General features: G+C 53.0%; 1 protein-coding gene across 3 annotated transcripts in view; it reads left to right on the forward strand.

Moving 5' to 3' along the window:
- ZNF541 (zinc finger protein 541) overlaps window positions 1-22,871 on the forward strand; it is a 1,089,530-nt gene that overhangs the window by 959,295 nt on the left and 107,364 nt on the right. For all 3 annotated transcript variants that reach the window (XM_078661102.1, XM_078661104.1, XM_078661103.1), the window contains exon 15: window positions 1,026-1,168. In XM_078661102.1, the coding sequence (XP_078517228.1) occupies window positions 1,026-1,168 (143 nt within the window). The remainder of the gene's footprint in view (window positions 1-1,025; window positions 1,169-22,871) is intronic.

Genomic DNA, 22,871 nt, shown 5'->3' on the forward strand with positions numbered 1-22,871 from the left:
ACGGAACGGCCCCCCGGGTACGGTGCATACCCTCCATGATTGCAGGGGTATGCACCGTACCCCTGCGATCATGGGGTGTACGAGCCGTACCCCATGTACGATGGGTGTACGAGCCGTACCCCATGTACGATGGGTGTACGAGCCGTACCCCATGTACAATGGGTGTACGAGCGACCGTACGGTGTGTATGTGTTTGTGTGCTTTTCCGTACGACTCGCCCTTACCTGACGTGGACCGTACAAATCGCGTCCTCATACCCCGGTCCGGATCGTACTCGTCGGGTCGTACGGCATGTGTACGAGTCGTACGGCATGTGTACGAGTCGTACGGTTCACGGTTTCAGCCTTGCAATACATACGGATCGCGACGATTCGGACAGATTCACGGAATACAGATCGTACTACGCAACTCGGACGGACGGGTACGATTCGTACGGAGAGGGCTCCGGATACAAATCGTACGGATGTTTTTTTTCCCAAATCGGAATCGACCCCTATAAGTCTGTATAATTTATTGAATATAACAACATAGGCACAATAGACTACAATTGTCATGAGATACAACAAAGCAAATCAAGATATGATACATTTGATTATGAAGTCATGTCCATGTCTTCTGTAGGAATTAATTTAATTAAGAATAATACATCCAAAATCCGTTTAGTTCTTCCTACTAACATTCCTGCCTACATACCCATTTAGCTTTCGGAGATGATAAGCGATCACGGCCATGGTTCAAACTGTAGTGGACTTGTCAAGCAGATGTAGTTGAAATGCTTGAAGAAAAGTAAAGAAGAAGGCATGACTAAAACGAGGTGTTCATTGCAATGAGTGGTGAATGAATCCTAGGATAAATGTTCTGGAAAATAAAACAATTCTCTCTGCAGATCTTGGACAACAATGGTCTGCACCAGGAAGAGAATGAATACAATCAGATTTCTTTGAAAGTTTTGCAGGTGTTCATTGCAATGAGTGGTGAATGAATCCTAAATGTTCTTGAAAATTAAACATTAATTCTCTCTGTAGATCATGGACAGCAATGGTCAACACCAGGAAGAGAATGAAAAGCTGATGTTAAAGCAGCGCAAATTGGAGAAAAAGAGTTTGCCAGGAGCCAAGCCTGAGGTTCCACCGACTCCTGGGGCCTTTACCTGCAAAGAATGTGAAAGGTTGGTTTGCACTTTTTTCCATAAAGGTTCCTGTTTCATTTGAAACATACTATTGATTAAGATCAGAGAAATTTTCTGCCAGACTTGATAAAAAGAAAATGTTGGCCATTTTCTCTTATCAGAGTTACAAAGGTCATTTATCATGATTTCTAAAAAAAACTAATCCTACTGTTAAAAGGTTATTATGCACAATATAAAGATGGATTGGTAGCTACATTTTCTCAGTATTATTTTTTAAAAGCTGGGATGATTTGCTGAATCATCTAGATTGAAAGTTAACTCTCACTGATAACCTACATCATAGTTTATTAAAATTAAGGACTCCAGGGGTAACAAGCGCTATATAACTGCAAACCTTTTTCCCTCCACTATTCTTCTCAATCCAAATACCTGACTAATATATCCACCACTGAAATTACTTTCATATTTTACTATAATATTTCACCACTAATTATGGGTTCCGGAGTTGGATGCTACTCCCCAAAAAAGCACTTCAACACCTCATTGAGGATAGCAAGCACTATAAAATTATAACATATTTTCCTCTTCTATCCCTCCACTATCCTTCTCAATCCAAATAACTGACTAACATATCCACCACTCAAATTACCTCCATATTTTACTATACTAATTCACCACTAATCTTAATGGGTTCCAGAGCAGCTTGTTATGCGCCAACAAAGCGCTTTAACACCTCATTAGGGATAGAAAGCACTATATAAATACAAACCTTTTCCCTCTTCTATCCCTCCACTGTCCTTCTCAATCCAAATAACTGACAACCATACCCACCAATCAAATTACTTTCATGTTTTACTACACTAATTCACCACTAATCCTTTATGGGTTCTGAAGTAGCGTGCTACTTGTTGAAAAAGCACTTCAACACCTCTTCAGTGGTAACAAGCACTATATAAATGCAAACCTTTTTCCCTCTTCTATCCCTCCACTATCCTTCTCAATCCAAATAACTAACAGACCCACCACTCAAATTACTTTCATATTTCACTATACTAGTTTACCACTAATCCTTTAATGGTTCTGGAGTAGTGTGCTGCTCGCCAAAAAAGTTCTTCAACGCTTCGTCAGGGATAGTAAGCGCTATATAAATGTGATTACAATACAATGCATAATATAAGCATTTTGAAATAAATTGGCTATTATTCCATAAACATTATGCATAATTGTTTTTAAATTATTAACCCAGAAGCTTTAAAAAAGTTAAACATAGTTGTTAAGAAGTATAATAAGCTTTAAGAAATGTTTGGATTAGTGTCTAAATATTTATATGTATAATAATATTAAAACAATGTAACCCAGCATTAGGGATAACTATATGTTATGCAAAAGTGTTAAACAGTGTTTTTTTATTTTATTATTTTAGATGTAGTTTTAGTTAGTGTTTGCTATACCCCAACAGACCTCAGAATGTTGAACAGGCACTTTTGATCAGAGATCTGGCTTAAAAGGGAAACCCATTTAAGAACATCAGGCCCAGAGTAATATGACTGAGTCCTAGCTTGTCAGGGACAAACACTGGTTGTGCATAGAGGGGGTAATTGGTGGGTGCTTCCTAGACCTTCTTATCGCCCATGATTATGGAATTTTCCTGGTCTAGTCTGGACAGGACTATGGTCTGAATGGTAGTCTTGAAGTTTGATTGATTTGCGAGGTTCTTAGGACCCTTCAACAGGTTAGACAAAGTTACTTTCCAAAAATACCAGCTCTCATACATGATTATCTTCATTATGCCTTTTCAGTTTTCTGTGCTCCCCTTTGGCCTTACCAGCGCCCCTAAGGTGTTCATGAAAGTGATGGAGTTAGTTGCGCCCATCTTTGGATGGCAAAGCCACTTTTACAATGCCACTTTTGCTCTTCATGTAAATGTAAATGTAAATGTACAGGAATTTATATAGCGCAAATCACCAAGCGGTTTCTAAGCGCTTGCTTAGGGAACCCGTCCTGGTATTCCCCTGTGAGATAACCCCGGCAGGGTATCCGCAAGGTGAAAACCAGGCATCCCGCCGCGAGGGGCCGTTGTGGAGATTAAGCAAGCTATTGCCCAGAGTGTGAACCCGTGAATCGAGTAGGCACCGGAGCGAGAATTGTCGAGTCCATGGACATTTTAGGACTCAAGACCCCGCCGAGCCGGGAATTGAACCCTGGTCCCGGGCTGACGTCTGCTTCCAGGTCTGCCTCCTCTAACCAGTGAGCCACACTTCTCCACTCTGACTGTTGAAGACAAGCTTGCCAGAGTAGACTACATCCAGATAATGGTAAACCTTTTTATATTTATGGTGGTCTTCATCAATAAGACAAAGTCACACCTGATTTATTCATAGAGGCTTCCTTTCTTCCGAGCTTTTCCGGACGCTATGCAGTTCCAAGCCTTTTCTCTGTGCGAGTGTAGGACATTTAAACTATGATATTTCAGTTTTAATCTTAGATTTCGTCAAGAGCAGCTCTGAGGCTTCTTGTCCTGCTGGCCTCATGGATACCGTTTGTCAACTTTGCTATGTGGCTGATGTGGAAGTTTCATTGGCATCTGAAGTCTCAGTGCCCCAGCACCAAGGAAACCTGTTGGATCTCATCCAGGCTTTGGAGGAGACTGCATAACATCTGCAGTGGTGGCTGCTCGACAACAACCTGACTAGCATCAAACCCTAATCCCTTCCCCATCCAGAGCTGATGTTGATGAGGGATGCATCCCTGTAGGACTGGGTGGGTAATCTGAGAGTGGTAGAGATCAGAGGACTGAAATCTGTTGGAGCTGCAGGCAATCCACTTAGCGTTTAAGGCCTTCCTGCTGTTAATCAAGAAGAGGACGGTCCAGGAAATCACTGACAAGACTACTGTCATATGGTACTGCAATAAACAGTTAGAGTGGGGTCCTGGGTCAAGAGGCTCTGCTGCTCTGAAGTTGGCTGGAGCATCGGGGCATCTCTGTGACAGTGAACCAACTGGCAGGATCTTTAAACACAAAGGCGGATGTGCTCACCAGCGACACCAGGTGGATCACAAATGGTTGCCGCATCCCGAAGTGGTGCAAGACATCTTCAAACAGGGGGTACCCTATGCTATTTATGCGCAGTGTCAAAATCTCTATGCATTGGGATTCCCAAGAGCACTCTATAGGAGACACATTCCTACAAAAGTGGAGCACAGCACATGTATGCCTTTCCTCTTCTGCTTCTCCTGAAGATCAAGAATGACAGGGCCAAAGTCATCCTAGTGGCTCTGTTTTGGGCCATTAGCGTGTGGTATCCAAAACATATGGGCATGAGCATATGTCCTCAATCGAGGTACCGCTTTAGGAGAATTTTTTGTGGGACAAGCAGCAAGTCAGGGTTCTGCACCCAAACCTGCATAATCTATATGTTCAGGTGTGAAATTGAGCAGCAGCAGTTGATTGTTCGATCTGTTGCCTGACGTTGTAGACATCATCCTCTCAAACAGGTGTCCCTTTACTAAATCTCTCTGTCTTTTTACAGTTGCCGGACCAGCCATCCTTATTCAAATCACCTGTTGTGAGAAGTTTCCTTAAAGGTTTGCAACATATATCTGATAGAGCCTTCTAGCCGCAGATTCCTTACCATAGAATATTACGCAGCTGTCAGACTGGATTTGGAAAATCTTGAGAAGTACCCCTGCATGCCAGTAGGTGGCATCAACGGCTCTGCATAGGCATCATCTGTGCCGGATGTGTCATGCGCTGTGCCTATATAGGGGCCTCCTCAGCATGCTGACGTCAGTGGGGTTGTTGTCGCGCTAACAGTGCAGATCTAGAAGAGCTACCCTGGTCCTTTTTTTACCACTTCAATGTTTTGTCAATTTTGTTTAGCATCTCTGCTTCCTGTGTGCTTAAGGATGTTCCCTAAAACCCTGTGGGGTTTAAACCCTTTTGTGCCTGCCACAAACAAATGTCTGTGCTAGACCCCCACCTGGATTGTTTGTGGTGCCTGGAGCCGAACCATGACTCCAGGGCTGTTCCAACTGCTGCACCATGAATCCTAAAGAAATTCGGGAGCGGGTGATGAAGGTCCTGATGGCTAGACATCAAGTGACTCCACACTGCTCTAGGTCCATGGCCTGCACTCAGAGTCATTCCCATCAGTCGTTGTCGCGGTCAAAGTCGCTGTCCCACAAACACAACTAGGACAAAAAGTAGAATTGCTCAAGTCAAAAGACTAGGTGTTGGAACAACGCCTAAAATCTAGGCCCTGTTCCCACACTCCACCTGTGGAACCTGGGTCCGCTCTGCACCTCCCTGAATTTCTCAGAGCGACTCCCGCCAAACTCAGAGAATTTTATGAGGCCATGCACCTCATTATTGGATGACTGGACCCCACTGAAGCGCCTACTGGCCCCATGGGTTCTGGAGGAGCCCAGGCTGGGCTTCCGCCAGCAGGTTCGCCCTTAATGCTAGTCTAGCCCTCTATATGCGTTCCTAGATCTGGAAGATTCTGTTTGCAAATCCACAACCTTCGCTGGGCTTCCGTCTATTGTGCGTTTTTCTGTGCCGCCAATGCCCTTTGGCGGCGCCAACCCTTTGCCATTCCCAACTCCAATACAGACCCGGATCGGTGTCACTCGATTTCGACAACAGCGCCGACCGGACCATTCTGGTCTGAGGCAGTGCCTCCTTTCTTTAATAGGTCCTGTGGGGAGTATGCCTGAAGTGGGTCTGAGGATCTCTGTGGTTACCTGATTCCCTTGAAGAACCTTTGGCTGAAGATAACTAGTATGAGGACCTGCTGATGCCAGTGGTCTGGACACCTCGCTGGACACTAGGCTTTTCTCTCCTAGTGTGGCTATAGAGGAAGGAGCCTCCTTTGCTATGGTGGTGTGGAAATGGCTGAAGTCCTCGACCTCTCGCTACCCTCAGTAGAAGTCAAAATCAATATCAATATCTTGATGGAGGTGCTTCAACCGGGGATGTCCCAAACAGAATCCCTCCTGCCCTTCAACAAAGTCCTCTCTGATGTCCTAGTCGGGGCATAGGACAAGCCCTGCATAGACACTCTTGTGCACAGGACAATTGCATGCCGCCACCGGCTGGCCCTCCCTTGGAGTTCTCTTGGCTTGACTGAGCTCGGGAGACAGAAGCAGATGCAGTCCTCATCAGTGCAGCCTCTTCTTTGCTGATTCTTCAGTGCAGCAGGACAGTACTTCTTCGGTCTTTCTTCTGAGTCGGTCAAGATTTGAGGTCTGAGTTCCAGGGTACCCTTTTATGCTCGTAAAGTGCCCTCAGGGTGGGATACGGTTGGTAGAAAAGGGGTTACCAGGTTCCCTCCCAGCTGGTGACCACTTTCTGTGGAGTGTGCCATCTGGCTATCTCAGGATGCACCATTCTGCCCACTTGCAAGATGGTGAGTCTGTGTGTACAGACCTCATGAGCCCACCGCCCGGGGTGTGGCTTCCTCAGGGCTACATGCTGGCAACTGGTTTCCCCTCTCTGCTTCCCGTTCCAAGCTGTGTACCTCAACAATGAGGCAGCCCTTTCCCCGGTGCTACACTTGTGCCTTTTAAAGGGGTCTTCACCTTTGAAGACTGCCTTTTGGGGCTAACACCCAAGTGGCTACCTGCAGGAGTTCCAACGTGCGAGTGAGGAGTGTGGAGATCTAAGTCTTAAGGGTGGAGACATCATCTTCAGCTGTGAAAATCCTTGATTCTGCTTCTATAATCCTGGCAGTAGCATTTTGGAGGTCCTGGCAGAGCAGCGCCGCATCCATCTTCACTTCATTAACCCTGGCCTCCACCTCCACTTGAGAGGTTTGAATCACCTTCAAAATGACCACAAGGTTGTAGTGTCGGGCAGCAGACTTTTCACCGTCCGGGGGTCCCGGAGGGCCGGGAAGGGCACAGCCGGATCGAGTAGTGTAGTGGTCCATTTGCATTTGTGTAGACACGGCACCTGAGGCTTTGTCCTTCCCCATGGTGGGATAACATTAAAGGTAACGCTGGTGTATGGTCAAGAACCCCCTGGTGCTAGGATCCTATGAGCGCAGTCCCCCAGCCTCCGGAGGCAGGTCCAGGCCGAGGGTGGTGCCCAGGTGTGATGTGGACCTAGGATCTATTATGTGCCCCCCCCGACCCCCAGCGCCTGGGTAACGGGGTGTTACAACACCTCGTTGTGGGAGCCGAGCCCCTCTGAGAGAGTGGAGGGGGGCAATGGAAGCCTGGGGCCCCTTCATCGGTGGGGGAAAAAGAGGCCCAGCTCCAAGTACCAGGCACCCGGGGTCCTGCCGACCAGACCGAGGCCGAGCCCCCTTTGGCTATCGGTCTGTCCACTAAGGCTCGGGCGGACGGTAGGGACCAGGGAGAGGGTAAAAGAGGCACTCTCGCCGTCTCCACTTACCTGTTTCTTGCAAAGCTGGCGGCCTGGTCTAACAAACAGCTCCGGTACCCTGCCTCAGGGTCCAACACCAACCTCAAGGTGTCACCAGCAGTGAGAGCGCTCTGAGGACAGTCCCTGGACAGGGCAAGACGAAGGCCCAGGGAGGGGTTGTCTCCGCACATTCAGGGAAGCGGGGTTCTAGCCTCCAAGGGGTCCTGCACCAATCTGTGATGTGAAGTGGCCCGCGAGCCCCGCAGAAGTCGTGTAGTCCACGGGCCGTTCCCGTAGATCGCCGGTCTTTCTCCTAAGGGCACCACTGCCACCATGGGCCCCAGATTCTACAGATGACGGTCGCCAGATGTGGGGTCAGGCACGGCAATCAGGCCCAGAGTGCCAAAGCCTCCAGCTGACCCTGAAGAGTGTCGTAGGACAGGTAGGCCGCGAGTCAGGCCAGCACCCTAGCACCTTGCCCCGAGCACAGCACAGTCCCTCCAGTCCTCCGGGAGCCAGTCTCTCACCATGCCTTACAAGTGTATGTTGTCACAAGCGGCCGTGGGGCCACAGTATCGCTGAAGGAGGAGGGCCCACTCAGGGGGCACAGCACAGACCTGTGTAGCGAGAGTACCCAAAGTGAGGACAGTGAGGGGCCCCCGGTATGCCAATGGCTTTCTACGGCACTGCTCACAAGCCTCCCAGTCGGGCCTTCAGAACCCCAGGATTGTCACCAAACCGCAAGGTCTTGGGTCGGGCCGACACCTCAGTGCCCTGCCCCGAGAGCAGCGCGGTCCCCTCGGCCTCACAGGCACCTGCCACTCACTATGTGTGGGCTGACAAGAGCAGAGCAACGCAAATTGCAGTGGGGCTACAGGACCGTGGGAGAAGGGGCCCACCCAGGTGGCGCTGCACCGACTCGTGCTGTGATAGCTCCACAGAAAGCAACCGCATGGGTCCTCTGGAACTCCTCCCGACTCTGGCGGCGGCACCCACCAGGGTCCCAGTCAGGGTCCCAGGAGCAGTGCTCGACCATGCCTCACCAGGGTACAGCAAGTCGGTGTTCAGGTTGCAAGGCGCCGAAGCCGGTACTGCTTTGCATGAGTGAGTTACGGCAGCCAGTTGTCTAGATTAAGATAGGATTTTATACGTTCTAGACGGAGCTTTTGTTTCAGGTAACCGCCATGATGGCCACCTTGGCCTCGCCCCCTTGTTCTGCATATTTTATCAAGATTTGCACGAGTATGGCAGATGCTTCCATGTTACTCTTGGCCCATTCTTTGTGCATTTGTGGGTTTAGATTTTCAAAACTCAACGCTATTAAAATACTCAGGCCGCCTGGGATGCGACCTACTTCCAAGTGATGTAATTTGAGATGTGATCAGTGATGTGATCAGTGATGTCACTGACCATGTCATGAGTGATGTAATATGTGACGTAATCAGCAGTGCATTGCGGCAGCGCAAATTATAGTTAGTTCAGCTAACCTGACGGCTGAATTTCTCTGGTTTTGTACGAGTGAAATACCAGCCTAACTATAACATCTCTGTAACCTTTGGGTTTTCCGTGAATTTCTAAGGTTCTTTAAATGCTAACACCTAACTATAACGCTCCTCAAAATTGTATTTTTTTTCAGTGAATTTCTAAGGTTTTTTACTTGGTAATTTCTTAACTATAACATCCCTGAAACCTGTGTTTTTTTCACTGAATTTCTAAGGTTTTTTAAATTCTCATTTCTAACTATAACATCCCTGAAACTGTGTTTTTTTCTGTGAATTTCTATGGTTTTGTAACTAGCAGTTGCGTTGGCAGAGTGGTGGAGAAAGGGCCTGGTCTTCTAACCAGTGCTCAGGAATTCCGCTGCTTAGGATTTATAGGAGGTACCAAGAGGGCTTCTTGGCCCCCAAGGGCCCTCAAGAGGCAGGAGGACCTCATCACCACACCAGCAGTGCGCCGAGAGGCGCGTTTGCAAAGTGGTGGAGAAGGGGCCTGGCCTCCAATTACCTCCGCAATCCAGCTGTGTGGGGCTTACTGGAGGTAACAGGTGGGCTAGTTGGCCCCTAAGAACCCTCAGCAACGAAGTGCACTTCATCCTCCAGCCAAGAACTCGCCAGGACGCACGTTTGCAGAGTAGTGAAGAAAGGGGGCGGGGCCTCGGCGAGTTGCCAGCTTCCGTTTTGTTTTGTTTTTTTCATTTTAGGAAGGGGGGCTGTGTGCCCCCCCCCCCCTTTACTTTACCCTTTTAGACCCAGTAAACCCTATCCCCAGGGGCCTGACCCATTTAAAAAAAGAAAATTGTAATAAAACACGGGGGTAACTCGGCCCACCCTCCTGAGGCCAATTTATGCCATGGGGACCCCATCCCCCGGGGCTAGCCCTTTGCTATTTATTTATTTTTTTAAACAGGGGGGGGGCATGCAGCCCCTCTCCCGATCCAATTTCAGCCTCGGAACCACATACCCTGGGACCCAGCCTTTTACAATTGATTTACTTTTGGGAGGGGGCAACGTGGCTACCCTCCTGAGACCGGTATAGCCCCGGGTACCCCATCCCCGGGGCATGGCCACAATCTTTATTTATTTAAAATGGGTAGGGGGACTGCGCGGGCCCCCTACAGGGCCATTTTCTGCCCTGGAACCCCATCCCCAGGGGCATGGCCACGTCCTTGGTGACCACACGGGGAGCCCCAAGGCCACCGCTGTTCTTGCCATCTCCCTGCCTCCTGCGGGAGCCGACCCTGCTTTTGGGCAGCAGCTCCCTCTGCCTAAAAGTAATTCTGCTTTACTTCATGGAAGCAAGAGCCTTTATCATGCTCTTGTTTCCATGAACTATAACTACCTACTAGTGACCACCAGTAGGTTATATATATATATATATAGGTCGGACTCATTTGGGGGAGGACATGCACGGATGGCCCTGCTACATCAAAGCGTCCCGGAGCAAAGCTGGCACCATGTTGCTTGCAACATCTCCTGGTATCGAGTGATCGATAGCTCCGGTGACCGCCTGGATTCGCACAGCACCAGTGGGGAGAGCTTGGTATTTTACCGACGCGGGATTCCAGTCCACATTGACTGCCCCTGCCCATTGGACTTACTGTGTGCTAATGCGGGCTGTAGCAGTCACGAGGGGATGAAGGAAAACGGCCGTGGTCAGTGTCCGGCTCCATGGCTGCGCGCCTACCACCACCTACCTGTCTCCAGCACGAACTTACCGTTCACTCACTCCCCTACGCCATCCACCCGGACTGAGCCGCCACAGTGCTTTCTGGGACTTGTGGTTCCACATGCGACACGAACTACAAAGGGTGTGACGACCACATTAAGGGGAGGAGATCCAGGTGCTGGGAGGTATTTTACACAGGTCGGACTCATTTGGGGGAGGACATGCCACAGTGATTGGGCGCTGAGGAAGGCTTATCGAGCCGAAATGCATTCGCCGCCACTGGGAACCGGTCAATAAAGCGAGCTGTTTACCCTGAACTCCCCCTTGGCCTCCGAGTTCTTCTGTTGAGGATCTTTGCAGTCATGTATCCTGCGCCTGCCTGCAACGCAGCACGGATGGCCCTGCTACATCAAAGCGTCCCGGAGCAAAGCTGGCACCATGTTGCTTGCAGCATCTCCTGGTATCGAGTGATCGATAGCTCCGGTGACCGCCTGGATTCGCACAGCACCAGTGGGGAGAGCTTGGTATTTACCGACGCGGGATTCCAGTCTGCATTGACTGCCCCTGCCCATTGGACTTACTGTGTGCTAATGCGGGCTGTAGCAGTCACGAGGGGAGGAAGGAAAACGGCCGTGGTCAGTGTCCGGCTCCATGGCTGCGCGCCTACCACCACCTACCTGTCTCCAGCACGAACTTACCGTTCACTCACTCCCCTACGCCATCCACCCGGACTGAGCCGCCACAGTGCTTTCTGGGACTTGTGGTTCCACATGCGACACGAACTACAAAGGGTGTGACGACCACATTAAGTGGAGGAGATCCAGGTGCTGGGAGGTATTTTACACAGGTCGGACTCATTTGGGGGAGGACATGCCACAGTGATTGGGCGCTGAGGAAGGCTTATCGAGCCGAAATGCATTCGCCGCCACTGGGAACCGATCAATAAAGCGAGCTGTTTACCCTGAACTCCCCCTTGGCCTCCGAGTTCTTCTGTTGAGGATCTTTGCAGTCATGTATCCTGCGCCTGCCTGCGACGCAGCACGGATGGCCCTGCTACATCAAAGCGTCCCGGAGCAAAGCTAGCACCATGTTGCTTGCAGCATCTCCTGGTATCGAGTGATCGATAGATCCGGTGACCGCCTGGATTCGCACAGCACCAGTGGGGAGAGCTTGGTATTTTACCGACGGGGGATTCCAGTCCGCATTGACTGCCCCTGCCCATTGGACTTACTGTGTGCTAATGCGGGCTGTAGCAGTCACGAGGGGATGAAGGAAAACGGCCGTGGTCAGTGTCCGGCTCCATGGCTGCGCGCCTACCACCACCTACCTGTCTCCAGCACGAACTTACCGTTCACTCACTCCCCTACGCCATCCACCCGGACTGAGCCGCCACAGTGCTTTCTGGGACTTGTGGTTCCACATGCGACACGAACTACAAAGGGTGTGACGACCACATTAAGTGGAGGAGATCCAGGTGCTGGGAGGTATTTTACACAGGTCGGACTCATTTGGGGGAGGACATGCCACAGTGATTGGGCACTGAGGAAGGCTTATCGAGCCGAAATGCATTCGCCGCCACTGGGAACCGATCAATAAAGCGAGCTGTTTACCCTGAACTCCCCCTTGGCCTCCGAGTTCTTCTGTTGAGGATCTTTGCAGTCATGTATCCTGCGCCTGCCTGCGACGCAGCATGGATGGCCCTGCTACATCAAAGCGTCCCGGAGCAAAGCTGGCACCATGTTGCTTGCAGCATCTCCTGGTATCGAGTGATCGATAGCTCCGGTGACCGCCTGGATTCGCACAGCACCAGTGGGGAGAGCTTGGTATTTTACCGACGCGGGATTCCAGTCCGCATTGACTGCCCCTGCCCATTGGACTTACTGTGTGCTAATGCGGGCTGTAGCAGTCATGAGGGGATGAAGGAAAACGGCCGTGGTCAGTGTCCGGCTCCATGGCTGCGCGCCTACCACCACCTACCTGTCTCCAGCACGAACTTACCGTTCACTCACTCCCCTACGCCATCCACCCGGACTGAGCCGCCACAGTGCTTTCTGGGACTTGTGGTTCCACATGCGACACGAACTACAAAGGGTGTGACGACCACATTAAGGGGAGGAGATCCAGGTGCTGGGAGGTATTTTACACAGGTCGGACTCATTTGGGGGAGGACATGCCACAGTGATTGGGCGCTGAGGAAGGCTTATCGAGCCGAAATGCATTCGCCGCCACTGGGAACCAGTCAATAAAGCGAGCTGTTTACCCTGAACTCCCCCTTGGCCTCCGAGTTCTTCTGTTGAGGATCTTTGCAGTCATGTATCCTGCGCCTGCCTGCGACGCAGCACGGATGGCCCTGCTACATCAAAGCGTCCCGGAGCAAAGCTGGCACCATGTTGCTTGCAGCATCTCCTGGTATCGAGTGATCGATAGCTCCGGTGACCGCCTGGATTCGCACAGCACCAGTGGGGAGAGCTTGGTATTTTACCGACGCGGGATTCCAGTCCGCATTGACTGCCCCTGCCCAGTGGACTTACTGTGTGCTAATGCGGGCTGTAGCAGTCACGAGGGGATGAAGGAAAACGGCCGTGGTCAGTGTCCGGCTCCATGGATGCGCGCCTACCACCACCTTCCTGTCTCCAGCACGAACTTACCGTTCACTCACTCCCCTACGCCATCCACCCGGACTGAGCCGCCACAGTGCTTTCTGGGACTTGTGGTTCCACATGCGACACGAACTACAAAGGGTGTGACGACCAGATTAAGGGGAGGAGATCCAGGTGCTGGGAGGTATTTTACACAGGTCGGACTCATTTGGGGGAGGACATGCCACAGTGATTGGGCGCTGAGGAAGGCTTATCGAGCCGAAATGCATTCGCCGCCACTGGGAACCGGTCAATAAAGCGAGCTGTTTACCCTGAACTCCCCCTTGGCCTCCGAGTTCTTCTGTTGAGGATCTTTGCAGTCATGTATCCTGCGCCTGCCTGCGACGCAGCACGGATGGCCCTGCTACATCAAAGCGTCCCGGAGCAAAGCTGGCACCATGTTGCTTGCAGCATCTCCTGGTATCGAGTGATCGATAGCTCCGGTGACCGCCTGGATTCGCACAGCACCAGTGGGGAGAGCTTGGTATTTTACAGACGCGGGATTCCAGTCCGCATTGACTGCCCCTGCCCATTGGACTTACTGTGTGCTAATGCGGGCTGTAGCAGTCACGAGGGGATGAAGGAAAACGGCCGTGGTCAGGTTCCGGCTCCATGGCTGTGCGCCTACCATCACCTACCTGTCTCCAGCACGAACTTACCGTTCACTCACTCCCCTAAGCCATCCACCCGGACTGAGCCACCACAGTGCTTTCTGGGACTTGTGGTTCCACATGCGACACGAACTACAAAGGGTGTGACGACCACATTAAGGGGAGGAGATCCAGGTGCTGGGAGGTATTTTACACAGGTCGGACTCATTTGGGGGAGGACATGCCACAGTGATTGGGCGCAGAGGAAGGCTTATCGAGCCGAAATGCATTCGCCGCCACTGGGAACCGGTCAATAAAGCGAGCTGTTTACCCTGAACTCTCCCTTGGCCTCCGAGTTCTTCTGTTGAGGATCTTTGCAGTCATGTATCCTGCGCCTGCCTGCGACGCAGCACGGATGGCCCTGCTACATCAAAGCGTCCCGGAGCAAAGCTGGCACCATGTTGCTTGCAGCATCTCCTGGTATCGAGTGATCGATAGCTCCGGTGACCGCCTGGATTCGCACAGCACCAGTGGGGAGAGCTTGGTATTTTACCGACGCGGGATTCCAGTCCGCATTGACTGCCCCTGCCCATTGGACTTACTCTGTGCTAATGCGGGCTGTAGCAGTCACGAGGGGATGAAGGAAAACGGCCGTGGTCAGTGTCCGGCTCCATGGCTGCGCGCCTACCTCCACCTACCTGTCTCCAGCACGAACTTACCGTTCACTCACTCCCCTACGCCATCCACCCGGACTGAGCCGCCACAGTGGTTTCTGGGACTTGTGGTTCCACATGCGACACGAACTACAAAGGGTGTGACGACCACATTAAGGGGAGGAGATCCAGGTGCTGGGAGGTATTTTACACAGGTCGGACTCATTTGGGGGAGGACATGCCACAGTGATTGGGCGCTGAGGAAGGCTTATCGAGCCGAAATGCATTCGCCGCCACTGGGAACCGGTCAATAAAGCGAGCTGTTTACCCTGAACTCCCCCTTGGCCTCCGAGTTCTTCTGTTGAGGATCTTTGCAGTCATGTATCCTGCGCCTGCCTGCGACGCAGCACGGATGGCCCTGCTACATCAAAGCGTCCCGGAGCAAAGCTGGCACCATGTTGCTTGCAGCATCTCCTGGTATCGAGTGATCGATAGCTCCGGTGACCGCCTGTATTCGCACAGCACCAGTGGGGAGAGCTTGGTATTTACCGACGCGGGATTCCAGTCTGCATTGACTGCCCCTGCCCATTGGACTTACTGTGTGCTAATGCGGGCTGTAGCAGTCACGAGGGGAGGAAGGAAAATGGCCGTGGTCAGTGTCCGGCTCCATGGCTGCGCGCCTACCACCACCTACCTGTCTCCAGCACGAACTTACCGTTCACTCACTCCCCTACGCCATCCACCCGGACTGAGCCGCCACAGTGCTTTCTGGGACTTGTGGTTCCACATGCGACACGAACTACAAAGGGTGTGACGACCACATTAAGTGGAGGAGATCCAGGTGCTGGGAGGTATTTTACACAGGTCGGACTCATTTGGGGGAGGACATGCCACAGTGATTGGGCGCTGAGGAAGGCTTATCGAGCCGAAATGCATTCGCCGCCACTGGGAACCGATCAATAAAGCGAGCTGTTTACCCTGAACTCCCCCTTGGCCTCCGAGTTCTTCTGTTGAGGATCTTTGCAGTCATGTATCCTGCGCCTGCCTGCGACGCAGCACGGATGGCCCTGCTACATCAAAGCGTCCCGGAGAAAAGCTGGCACCATGTTGCTTGCAGCATCTCCTGGTATCGAGTGATCGATAGCTCCGGTGACCGCCTGGATTCGCACAGCACCAGTGGGGAGAGCTTGGTATTTTACCGACGGGGGATTCCAGTCCGCATTGACTGCCCCTGCCCATTGGACTTACTGTGTGCTAATGCGGGCTGTAGCAGTCACGAGGGGATGAAGGAAAACGGCCGTGGTCAGTGTCCGGCTCCATGGCTGCGCGCCTACCACCACCTACCTGTCTCCAGCACGAACTTACCGTTCACTCACTCCCCTACGCCATCCACCCGGACTGAGCCGCCACAGTGCTTTCTGGGACTTGTGGTTCCACATGCGACACGAACTACAAAGGGTGTGACGACCACATTAAGTGGAGGAGATCCAGGTGCTGGGAGGTATTTTACACAGGTCGGACTCATTTGGGGGAGGACATGCCACAGTGATTGGGCGCTGAGGAAGGCTTATCGAGCCGAAATGCATTCGCCGCCACTGGGAACCGATCAATAAAGCGAGCTGTTTACCCTGAACTCCCCCTTGACCTCCGAGTTCTTCTGTTGAGGATCTTTGCAGTCATGTATCCTGCGCCTGCCTGCGACGCAGCATGGATGGCCCTGCTACATCAAAGCGTCCCGGAGCAAAGCTGGCACCATGTTGCTTGCAGCATCTCCTGGTATCGAGTGATCGATAGCTCCGGTGACCGCCTGGATTCGCACAGCACCAGTGGGGAGAGCTTGGTATTTTACCGACGCGGGATTCCAGTCCGCATTGACTGCCCCTGCCCATTGGACTTACTGTGTGCTAATGCGGGCTGTAGCCGTCATGAGGGGATGAAGGAAAACGGCCGTGGTCAGTGTCCGGCTCCATGGCTGCGCGCCTACCACCACCTACCTGTCTCCAGCACGAACTTACCGTTCACTCACTCCCCTACGCCATCCACCCGGACTGAGCCGCCACAGTGCTTTCTGGGACTTCTGGTTCCACATGCGACACGAACTACAAAGGGTGTGACGACCACATTAAGGGGGGGAGATCCAGGTGCTGGGAGGTATTTTACACAGGTCGGACTCATTTGGGGGAGGACATGCCACAGTGATTGGGCGCTGAGGAAGGCTTATCGAGCCGAAATGCATTCGCCGCCACTGGGAACCGGTCAATAAAGCGAGCTGTTTACCTTGAACTCCCCCTTGGCCTCCGAGTTCTTCTGTTGAGGATCTTTGCAGTCATGTATCCTGCGCCTGCCTGCGACGCAGCACGGATGGCCCTGCTACATCAAAGCGTCCCGGAGCAAAGCTGGCACCATGTTGCTTGCAGCATCTCCTGGTATCGAGTGATCGATAGCTCCGGTGACCGCCTGTATTCGCACAGCACCAGTGGGGAGAGCTTGGTATTTTACTGACGCGGGATTCCAGTCCGCATTGACTGCCCCTGCCCATTGGACTTACTGTGTGCTAATGCGGGCTGTAGCAGTCACGAGGGGATGAAGGAAAACGGCCGTGGTCAGTGTCCGGCTCCATGGCTGCGCGCCTACCACCACCTACCTGTCTCCAGCACGAACTTACCGTTCACTCACTCCCCTACGCCATCCACCCGGACTGTGCCGCCACAGTGCTTTCTGGGACTTGTGGTTCCACATGCGACACGAACTACAAAGGGTGTGACGACCACATTAAGGGGAGGAGATCCAGGTGCTGGGAGGTATTTTACACAGGTCGGACTCATTTGGGGGAGGACATGCCACAGTGATTGGGCGCTGAAGAAGGCTTATCAAGCCGAAATGCATTCGCCGCCACTGGGAACCGGTCAATAAAGCGAGCTGTTTACCCTGAACTCCCCCTTGGCCTCCGAGTTCTTCTGTTGAGGATCTTTGCAGTCATGTATCCTGCGCCTGCCTGCGACACAGCACGGATGGCCCTGCTACATCAAAGCGTCCCGGAGCAAAGCTGGTACCATGTTGCTTGCAGCATCTCCGGGTATCGAGTGATCGATAGCTCCGGTGACCGCCTGGATTCGCACAGCACCAGTGGGGAGAGCTTGGTATTTTACCGACGCGGGATTTCAGTCCGCATTGACTGCCCCTGCCCATTGGACTTACTGTGTGCTAATGCGGGCTGTAGCAGTCATGAGGGGATGAAGGAAAACGGCCGTGGTCAGTGTCCGGCTCCATGGCTGCGCGCCTACCACCACCTACCTGTCTCCAGCACGAACTTACCGTTCACTCACTCCCCTACGCCATCCACCCGGACTGAGCCGCCACAGTGCTTTCTGGGACTTGTGGTTCCACATGCGACACGAACCACAAAGGGTGTGACGACCACATTAAGGGGAGGAGATCCAGGTGCTGGGAGGTATTTTACACAGGTCGGACTCATTTGGGGGAGGACATGCCACAGTGATTGGGCGCTGAGGAAGGCTTATCGAGCCGAAATGCATTCGCCGCCACTGGGAACCGGTCAATAAAGCGAGCTGTTTACCCTGAACTCCCCCTTGGCCTCCGAGTTCTTCTGTTGAGGATCTTTGCAGTCATGTATCCTGCGCCTTCCTGCGACGCAGCACGGATGGCCCTGCTACATCAAAGCGTCCCGGAGCAAAGCTGGCACCATGTTGCTTGCAGCATCTCCTGGTATCGAGTGATCGATAGCTCCGGTGACCGCCTGGATTCGCACAGCACCAGTGGGGAGAGCTTGGTATTTTACCGATGCGGGATTCCAGTCCGCATTGACTGCCCCTGCCCATTGGACTTACTGTGTGCTAATGCGGGCTGTAGCAGTCACGAGGGGATGAAGGAAAACAGCCGTGGTCAGTGTCCGGCTCCATGGCTACGCGCCTACCACCACCTACCTGTCTCCAGCACGAACTTACCGTTCACTCACTCCCCTACGCCATCCACCCGGACTGAGCCGCCACAGTGCTTTCTGGGACTTGTGGTTCCACATGCGACAAGAACTACAAAGGGTGTGACGACCACATTAAGGGGAGGAGATCCAGGTACTGGGAGGTATTTTACACAGGTCGGACTCATTTGGGGGAGGACATGCCACAGTGATTGGGCGCTGAAGAAGGCTTATCGAGCCGAAATGCATTCGCCGCCACTGGGAACCGGTCAATAAAGCGAGCTGTTTATCCTGAACTCCCCCTTGGCCTCCGAGTTCTTCTGTTGAGGATCTTTGCAGTCATGTATCCTGCGCCTGCCTGCGACGCAGCACGGATGGCCCTGCTACATCAAAGCGTCCCGGAGCAAAGCTGGCACCATGTTGCTTGCAGCATCTCCTGGTATCGAGTGATCGATAGCTCCGGTGACCGCCTGGATTCGCACAGCACCAGTGGGGAGAGCTTGGTATTTTACCGACGCGGGATTCCCGTCCGCATTGACTGCCCCTGCCCATTGGACTTACTGTGTGCTAATGCGGGCTGTAGCAGTCACGAGGGGATGAAGGAAAACGGCCGTGGTCAGTGTCCGGCTCCATGGCTGCGCGCCTACCACCACCTACCTGTCTCCAGCACGAACTTACCGTTCACTCACTCCCCTACGCCATCCACCCGGACTGAGCCGCCACAGTGCTTTCTGGGACTTGTGGTTCCACATGCGACACAAACTACAAAGGGTGTGACGACCACATTAAGGGGAGGAGATCCAGGTGCTGGGAGGTATTTTACACAGGTCGGACTCATTTGGGGGAGGACATGCCACAGTGATTGGGCGCTGAGGAAGGCTTATCGAGCCGAAATGCATTCGCCGCCACTGGGAACCGGTCAATAAAGCGAGCTGTTTATCCTGAACTCCCCCTTGGCCTCCGAGTTCTTCTGTTGAGGATCTTTGCAGTCATGTATCCTGCGCCTGCCTGCGACGCAGCACGGATGGCCCTGCTACATCTAAGCGTCCCGGAGCAAAGCTGGCACCATGTTGCTTGCAGCATCTCCTGGTATCGAGTGATCGATAGCTCCGTGACCGCCTGGATTCGCACAGCACCAGTGGGGAGAGCTTGGTATTTTACCGACGCGGGATTCCAGTCCGCATTGACTGCCCCTGCCCATTGGACTTACTGTGTGCTAATGCGGGCTGTAGCAGTCATGAGGGGATGAAGGAAAACAGCCGTGGTCAGTGTCCGGCTCCATGGCTGCGCGCCTACCACCACCTACCTGTCTCCAGCACGAACTTACCGTTCACTCACTCCCCTACGCCATCCACCCGGACTGAGCCGCCACAGTGCTTTCTGGGACTTGTGGTTCCACATGCGACACAAACTACAAAGGGTGTGACAACCAGATTAAGGGGAGGAGATCCAGGTGCTGGGAGGTATTTTACACAGGTCGGACTCATTTGGGGGAGGACATGCCACAGTGATTGGGCGCTGAGGAAGGCTTATCGAGCCGAAATGCATTCGCCGCCACTGGGAACCGGTCAATAAAGCGAGCTGTTTACCCTGAACTCCCCCTTGGCCTCCGAGTTCTTCTGTTGAGGATCTTTGCAGTCATGTATCCTGCGCCTGCCTGCGACGCAGCACGGATGGCCCTGCTACATCAAAGCGTCCCGGAGCAAAGCTGGCACCATGTTGCTTGCAGCATCTCCTGGTATCGAGTGATCGATAGCTCTGGTGACCGCCTGGATTCGCACAGCACCAGTGGGGAGAGCTTGGTATTTTACAGACGCGGGATTCCAGTCCGCATTGACTGCCCCTGCCCATTGGACTTACTGTGTGCTAATGCGGGCTGTAGCAGTCACGAGGGGATGAAGGAAAACGGCCGTGGTCAGTGTCCGGCTCCATGGCTGTGCGCCTACCATCACCTACCTGTCTCCAGCACGAACTTACCGTTCACTCACTCCCCTACGCCATCCACCCGGACTGAGCCGCCACAGTGCTTTCTGGGACTTGTGGTTCCACATGCGACACGAACTACAAAGGGTGTGACGACCACATTAAGGGGAGGAGATCCAGGTGCTGGGAGGTATTTTACACAGGTCGGACTCATTTGGGGGAGGACATGCCACAGTGATTGGGCGCTGAGGAAGGCTTATCGAGCCGAAATGCATTTGCCGCCACTGGGAACCGGTCAATAAAGCGAGCTGTTTACCCTGAACTCCCCCTTGGCCTCCGAGTTCTTCTGTTGAGGATCTTTGCAGTCATGTATCCTGCGCCTGCCTGCGACGCAGCACGGATGGCCCTGCTACATCAAAGCGTCCCGGAGCAAAGCTGGCACCATGTTGCTTGCAGCATCTCCTGGTATCGAGTGATCGATAGCTCCGGTGACCGCCTGGATTCGCACAGCACCAGTGGGGAGAGCTTGGTATTTTACCGACGCGGGATTTCAGTCCGCATTCACTGCCCCTGCCCATTGGACTTACTATGTGCTAATGCGGGCTGTAGCAGTCACGAGGGGATAAAGGAAAACGGCCGTGGTCAGTGTCCGGCTCCATGGCTGCACGCCTACCACCACCTACCTGTCTCCAGCACGAACTTACCGTTCACTCACTCCCCTACGCCATCCACCCGGACTGAGCCGCCACAGTGCTTTCTGGGACTTGTGGTTCCACATGCGACACAAACTACAAAGGGTGTGACGACCACATTAAGGGGAGGAGATCCAGGTGCTGGGAGGTATTTTACACAGGTCGGACTCATTTGGGGGAGGACATGCCACAGTGATTGGGCGCTGAGGAAGGCTTATCGAGCCGAAATGCATTCGCCGCCACTGGGAACCGGTCAATAAAGCGAGCTGTTTACCCTGAACTCCCCCTTGGCCTCCGAGTTCTTCTGTTGAGGATCTTTGCAGTCATGTATCCTACGCCTGCCTGCGAAGCAGCACGGATGGCCCTGCTACATCAAAGCGTCCCGGAGCAAAGCTGGCACCATGTTGCTTGCAGCATCTCCTGGTATCGAGTGATCGATAGCTCCGGTGACCGCCTGGATTCGCACAGCACCAGTGGGGAGAGCTTGGTATTTTACCGACGCGGGATTCCAGTCCGCATTGACTGCCCCTGCCCATTGGACTTACTGTGTGCTAATGCGAGCTGTAGCAGTCACGAGGGGATGAAGGAAAACGGCCGTGGTCAGTGTCCGGCTCCATGGCTGCGCGCCTACCACCACCTACCTGTCTCCAGCACGAACTTACCGTTCACTCACTCCCCTACGCCATCCACCCGGACTGAGCCGCCACAGTGCTTTCTGGGACTTGTGGTTCCACATGCGACACGAACTACAAAGGGTGTGACGACCACATTAAGGGGAGGAGATCCAGGTGCTGGGAGGTATTTTACACAGGTCGGACTCATTTGGGGGAGGACATGCCACAGTGATTGGGCGCTGAGGAAGGCTTATCGAGCCGAAATGCATTCGCCGCCACTGGGAACCGGTCAATAAAGCGAGCTGTTTACCCTGAACTCCCCCTTGGCCTCCGAGTTCTTCTGTTGAGGATCTTTGCAGTCATGTATCCTGCGCCTGCCTGCGACGCAGCACGGATGGCCCTGCTACATCAAAGCGTCCCGGAGCAAAGCTGGCACCATGTTGCTTGCAGCATCTCCTGGTATCGAGTGATCGATAGCTCCGGTGACCGCCTGGATTCGCACAGCACCAGTGGGGAGAGCTTGGTATTTTACAGACGCGGGATTCCAGTCCGCATTGACTGCCCCTGCCCATTGGACTTACTGTGTGCTAATGCGGGCTGTAGCAGTCACGAGGGGATGAAGGAAAACGGCCGTGGTCAGTGTCCGGCTCCATGGCTGTGTGCCTACCATCACCTACCTGTCTCCAGCACGAACTTACTGTTCACTCACTCCCCTACGCCATCCACCCGGACTGAGCCGCCACAGTGCTTTCTGGGACTTGTGGTTCCACATGCGACACGAACTACAAAGGGTGTGACGACCACATTAAGGGGAGGAGATCCAGGTGCTGGGAGGTATTTTACACAGGTCGGACTCATTTGGGGGAGGACATGCCACAGTGATTGGGCGCTGAGGAAGGCTTATCGAGCCGAAATGCATTTGCCGCCACTGGGAACCGGTCAATAAAGCGAGCTGTTTACCCTGAACTCCCCCTTGGCCTCCGAGTTCTTCTGTTGAGGATCTTTGCAGTCATGTATCCTGCGCCTGCCTGCGACGCAGCACGGATGGCCCTGCTACATCAAAGCGTCCCGGAGCAAAGCTGGCACCATGTTGCTTGCAGCATCTCCTGGTATCGAGTGATCGATAGCTCCGGTGACCGCTTGGATTCGCACAGCACCAGTG

Source organism: Lissotriton helveticus, chromosome 9 (genome assembly GCF_964261635.1).
Source record: "Lissotriton helveticus chromosome 9, aLisHel1.1, whole genome shotgun sequence".
Lineage (NCBI taxonomy): Eukaryota > Metazoa > Chordata > Amphibia > Caudata > Salamandridae > Lissotriton > Lissotriton helveticus.